The sequence below is a fragment of the Meles meles genome, chromosome 8 (genome assembly GCF_922984935.1).
Source record: "Meles meles chromosome 8, mMelMel3.1 paternal haplotype, whole genome shotgun sequence".
In the NCBI taxonomy this organism is placed as follows: Eukaryota; Metazoa; Chordata; class Mammalia; order Carnivora; family Mustelidae; genus Meles; species Meles meles.
The window spans coordinates 112,611,763-112,617,762 of NC_060073.1; the positions used below are offsets into that span (position 1 = coordinate 112,611,763).

At 45.2% G+C, this 6,000-nt stretch overlaps 1 protein-coding gene across 1 annotated transcript; it reads right to left on the reverse strand.

Moving 5' to 3' along the window:
- Window positions 1-1,404: 1,404 nt before the first annotated feature.
- Window positions 1,405-5,430, reverse strand: LOC123948855. The gene is made up of 3 exons (XM_046015981.1): window positions 5,391-5,430; window positions 2,827-2,972; window positions 1,405-2,097 (listed from the first exon to the last, which is right to left on the reverse strand). The coding sequence occupies exons 1-3, from the start codon at window positions 5,428-5,430 to the stop codon at window positions 1,540-1,542; spliced, it is 744 nt and encodes a 247-aa protein (XP_045871937.1). The 3' UTR covers window positions 1,405-1,539.
- Window positions 5,431-6,000: the final 570 nt, after the last annotated feature.

Consider the following 6,000-nt stretch of genomic DNA (forward strand, 5'->3'; position numbering starts at 1 on the left):
ACTCCCAATAAGAGTAGAGTAAATCCTCTGATTTAAATAAATCATCATTTGCCCATAGGAAGCATTTAATAAATACTAGCTGAAAGGATTAATGAGCTGAAAAAACTCACCCCTAGACTTGAGGGTAGAAGTAAAGTGAAACACCCAGAAATGCAAATCCAAGTGTTAGAAATATGTGGAGAGCCTGATGGGCCCGATGTCCCTGGAATAAAGAGGTCACAGGGACCAGAAAGCCACATAAGCTATGTGCAAGACCCAGGTCAGCCCCTGGGATTCTAATAGTGGTAAGAATTATCAATGGCAGTTTGCCAGAAAGGCAACTTTTGCATATTGAAAACAGTAATTGAGGATCAGTGAAAATCGTTAAACAACAAAAATTCAACTGAGTAGTTTAAAAGATCAAATTGGCTTTATTGAATGATTCACAAAGGGGGCAGTAGACCATCTAGCAAATAGAAAGGAGCTCTTTTGAGCTGTGGGGGGAAAAAAGGTTTTTAAAAGAAGAGAGGGAGCCCAAAAGAGGAAAATACTAGCAAAGGATACATTGTTTCAGGCAATGTCCCCTCCTAAGGGGAGCAGAAGCTCTATCAGTAAATTTCCTAGTGCTAACCAGAAATTCATGTTGGCCATGAAAGGGTACATGCCTGGGGGTTGGAACTGCAGTTAGCTTAGGCATAGTAAGTCTTGGTTTATGTATTCATATGGAGCCCTTAACTAAATGACTCCATTTTTAATTAAGATTTTATTTTTAAGTAATCTCTACATCCAATGTGGGGCTCAAACTCATGATCCTGAGATCAAGAGTCACATGCTCTACTGCCTGGGCCATCTGGGCACCCCATAAGTGACTCCCTTTCAAACCTTTGGTTTTCTTTTAAACAAAACGGAAGGTTGCAGCTTCCATAAGCCACACCAGCCAACGTAATTAATTACTACTAAGGGACACTGGAACTTCCCTCCAAAAAAGCAAAGGTGTTCAGAAGGAATGATCAGAATCCCTTTAAACTCCTTCTGCCCAGAAATAGAGCTTGACAGAGTCAAAACTAAGTACCATGTTCAGGGAAAGTGTATTCTGTTTCCACTTCATTGGAAGATTGTGGACAAAGCCGTAATAGACAAATTTAGGCAGCACTGGTCGTTTTCGTTCAGTAGATGGAGCCAGAGTAGAAAGGAAGCAGTCTAGCAGGTTGCGAAACTGCACAAAGAGGGGTTTGAAAGTGGGACTCCTCTGTGGATTCCAGCCCCTAAGATCCCATTAGGCGGCAACCCGGGGCTGGTGCCTGTCACCAGTCGGTTGACCAGGGAGGTGGGCAGTCTCTTTCAGAGCCGACGATGTTCGTGCCTCTGCCTTGAATAGCTCTTGGCTCCGCTTGCTCATTCTCACCCTTCGGGTGGCAACGAAGCCCGCACCCTGCTTACTTACTCCTGGGCTAACCAACCTCTGTAATTACACTTCGTTTCCATGATTATCGGCTTTTCCTGCTGGAATGTAAGTCCCGTAACCGCGGGCAGCAGGCCTGACCATCCCCCATAGTGTGCTCAGCACCCAGCAGACAGGCCTCTGCACAGGGCGAACATTCGGGAAATATCTGGTAAACGGATTAATTGGAATTCTGGGTTGTATGAAGTGCCAGGCACTTTGCCCAGGTTTTCACATACGTTTCTCCCTTTTCTCTCATGAGAGAAACATTTACTGTGGAAAAGCCGAAGCTTCAAGAGGGCGTATAATTTATCCAAGGTCCCATAGCAAAGCTGAGAATTAAAACCAAGTCTTTCCGATTCTAAAATCTCTGCTGGCACCTCAGAACTTTCATAAGCAAACATTTTGTAAAGCAAGCGTAGTGTGTTACGGTGAAGTTTCCACAGGAGCGCCAAGGGGGAAAAGTGGGAGAAGCCAGGCGATTGCCTGCAGCACTCGGGTTTGTGACCCGACACTGGCTCGTGTGCCAGGCACTGCACAGAGCTCACGCGAAGTATGCTTTCTGAGACCGGGTGCAAATTTAGAGAGACGTAGGCTCTTCTCTTTCTCCCTCCTCCTCTCCTTCTTTGTCCACAACTCAAGCTTCCTTCCCGCTGACCTGCTCCTTTCTTCACTCTCTGGGCACACTCAAGAAAAGGCAAAAAATTAGACTGTGTGACTGTATCATTCCAAGAAGGAAGATCCGGTGTTGGACAAGTGTAAGGTAGTCACACTTAGACAAAGAGGGACACTTAGGAGGGATGAAAAGTAACAAAATAGAGAGTAAAAACATCCATATCTCCCGGGGCACGGGCAGAGGAAGAGGGAGAAGCAGGCTCCTCAGGGAGCCTGACATGGAGCTCGATTCCAGGAGCCTGAGATCATGACCTGAGACGGAGGCAGATGCTTCACCGACTGAGCCAGCCAGGAGCCCCTTGAATGACTTTTTAAAGAGAGGAGGAAAACCAGTCTGGCAAGAGGGAAAATTTTGAACCAAACAAGATCAGCCCCGTTCGCATCACCGCTTCCTCCTCGAATGTGATCGCAGTGTTTGCAGCCTTCTTCCTGTAGGTGGCGGCCTCCGCGTTTTAGGGGACACCCTCCGTCTGCGGAGCCTGGAGGGCGAGGTCAGCAACAATGGTTGCGTGTCTTACTTTTCCTTTTCATAAGAAAAACATTCTTAAAATGTTTATTACATTTATAAAGTGCGTGACTTTGGAAACGTTCCTGAGTGTTGTGTACAAAAAGCAGGTTACCAGTTTGAGGGGACGTGAAGCAGGCTGGAGAGAGAATTTGCCAAAATGTGGACAATGATTTATCTCAGGGTAATAGGGCAGTTAGTAAGTGAATTGTTTTTCACTTGGTACCTTCCCAAATGGTCTCCAACGAGCACGGTTTTTTTTCAAGACCTTGTTTCTCCTCCTTGCTGTCAGCCTCCTTGGGCCCCGGGAAGCTGGAGATGGTGGGGGCTTGAGCACCCAGACACTTCTGGTCTCACCAAGCTCTTCAGTGTCTTAACTGTGGAATGAAAATAATGACCGAAAATGGGACTCTTGAAGCGGAGCTTGAGGGGTAAAAGATCTTGTAATCCTCCCCAAATCCAGAAGATGATTTACTGTGAAGCTGACAAACCTTAGACTTCAAGGCCTGCCCCTCCCTGACCCTGATCCCTTTCAAAATGCTGTATCCCCCTCAAATTCCTGATTGTGAATTACAGGGCCCAGAAATTACCCCATTACAGAACCTATCAAACCCAGATCTCCCATTGCCAAAGAACACCAAAATGCTCTTGGACGACTCTTTTGCTCTCCTTGTGTGAGGCAGTCTAGCTCTTATGCATTGAGGGGGTTGGGAGTGGGGTCCCCATAAACTCCCCACCAAACTGGGAGGCCAAGCCTCAAGCACCCCGTACCTCATTACCTAGCGCGTGTCTGGCACATTTCAGGTATCCGGAAGCCGTTTGCAGCACTGTTAAATGGCAGTGAATTTGCACGGAGAAGCCAGAGTCTGCCTAACCAATTTCTTACTCATGGAGCTGCTAAGGACTAGGCCTTGTAGAACCGTTTCTGGTGGCCAGGAGAAAGGGTGCTCTGTCCTATGTAAACAGGGCCACGGAGATGACCCTCATCGCCAGACGAGCCCTGGGCACTGGTGAGTGGATCTGCACAGGTGGACTCTGTCCCAGGAAAGGGCTCTGTCCCCCTCTTTGAAAAGATGCATCAGCATATTTGTGACACAAAGAAGAAAACAAATCTAGTTATGTGACATAAATCTCTCAAACACAAGAAAGCAAACTGACATGGGTTACCAAATGAGAAGAAAAACATCAGCTGCCACATGACCCCGCGCTTTCACTTCTGGACATACACACCCAGAAGGAAGGAACGCTGGGACTCGAATGGATATGTACACCATGTTCAAAGCCACATCGTTCATAACAGCCGAAAAGTGCAAGTCACCAGTGTTCATCTGCAGATGAGCAGATAAGCAGAATGCGGCCTATACATACAATGGAATAGTAGTCAGTGGGGTTTTTTTTTAATTTTTATTTAAGTAATCTCTGCACTCCATGTGGGACTCAAACTCAATGAACCTGAGATCAAGAGCTTCATGGTCTTCCGACTGAGCCGGCCAGGCGCCCTGGACTAGAATTCAGTCTTAAAGAGGAATGAAATTAACACATGCTGCAGTGAACTTTGAGGGCATTACATGAAATAAAGCTGTCATAGAAGGACAAATACTGTAGGATTCCATCGATATGAGGTATCACATCGATATGAGGTATCACATAGAGACAGAAAATGGAATGGTAATTGCCAGGGACAGGGGACGGAGTAAATAGGGCATTGTTTAATGGGTTCAGAGTGTCAGTCTGGGGAGATGAAGAGTTCTGGAGACGGTGGTGGGATGGTTGCACTTCAGTGTGGTTGTACTTGATGCCACTGACCCGTACACGTAAAAATGGTAAATGTTGTGTTATTATCTATTTTATTATGATTTAAAAAGCACATGCCAAAAGACCAACCAGATGGAACAAGGAATTAATACTTTTATTTATTTTACCAATATCTTAACAAGACCGGGTTGATTATCTATTACAGAACTGTTCTCAGGGCGCCTGGGTGGCTCAGTGAGTTGAACTTCTCACTCTTGGTTTTTAACTCAGGTCACGATCTCAGGGTTGTGAGGTCAGGCTCCGTGCTCAGCAGAGAGTCTGCGTGGGATTCTCTGTCTCGGTTTCCCTCTGCCCCTCCCCCTTTCTCTCTCTCTCTTTCTCAAATAAATCTTTATTACAGAACTGTTCTGTAGTATAGATGTGAATTATTTGTGAATGTTAATCGCTAATATCGAATGAAGCCTTACTAGGTGTCAGGAACTGTGCTAAGGGAATTGTGTACACTATCTTAATTCTTGAACCCAGGCTGTGTTGGTACAGGTAGTATTTTTATGGTCATTTACAAGTTCAGAAAGTTAAGACTTAGGAAGTTTGAAGGCATTTGCCTGAAGGGCAGGATTAGTGCCTGGTGGGCCCCAGATTCAACCTTGGGTTTACTACTGGGAAGCATATTGCTAATTTCAGAGTTTGGGGTCTATTTGGCTTGTTTTGGTTTGTTTGGGGTGTGTGTGTGCGCATGCTTGCTTTTGAATTTACTTATTTATTTGACAGAGAAAGAGAGCACAAGCAGGGGGAGCAGCAGGCAGAGGGAGGAGCAGGCTGTCCACCGAGCAGAGAGCCCAATGCAGGACTCGATTCCAGGACCCTGGGATCATGACCTGAGCCTAAGGCAGATGATTGACCAACTGAACCACCCAGGTGTCCCTGTTTCTTTTTAATAAACATTTTTTTTATTTTTATTCATTTTAATACTTGCTTACAGAATTTCTAAGGAAAGGAATCTGAAGCAGGAGAATCCAAAGGACACTGATATACCCGGAGAAATAGAAGAGTAGAACAGCCCTTCTTTCAGCATTATGCCGGAAACAATGCCTTGAAGGGGCACCTGGGTGGTTCAGTTCGAGCTCAGGTCTCGATCCTCAGGGTTGTGAATTCAAACCCTGCGTTGGTTTCTACACTGGGTGTGGCGCCTACTTAAAAAAAACCATAAAGCGGCCCCTCATATGCACTATGGAGTTGGGGTATTAAAGTCGAAATCCAAGGGTGGGGTAACTGGAAAAGCATCGATGAGCAAATATTCCATTATGGATACCAATTTTTAAACTTTTTTGTTTTCAGGTTTGATAATTGCAATTCCTGACACGTTGTTCAGTATTAAGTATTTTTAATAAGCATAAACTGGGCAAAACACTGAGACCAACTAAAGAATTCAAGGATTTTATTCTGGTGATTTATAGAACTGCACCTTCCCCCAAAGGACTGACTGGATGTGTTATTGTATCTTTTTAAATGTGTGTGTGTGTTTGTGTGTGTGTGTGTGTGTGTGTGTGAATACTCATACAGAGTGGGTAGATTAAGACATGCATTTACCTCTCTGACCTCCCATCCCACATCCCCATCAAAGTAACAGAAAAGATTCTTTGAA

What these genes read in the sequence shown, in the direction of transcription:
- LOC123948855 (XM_046015981.1), bottom strand. Translation starts at nt 5,430, where the DNA reads ATGCTGAAAGAAGGGCTGTTCTACTCTTCTATTTCTCCGG. An exon ending in CTACTCTTCTATTTCTCCGG is followed by an intron (nt 2,973 to 5,390) that starts GTATATCAGTGT and finishes TCCACAGTTAAG; the next exon opens with ACACTGAAGAGCTTGGTGAG. An exon ending in GTTGGAGACCATTTGGGAAG is followed by an intron (nt 2,098 to 2,826) that starts GTACCAAGTGAA and finishes GAGTGTGCCCAG; the next exon opens with AGAGTGAAGAAAGGAGCAGG.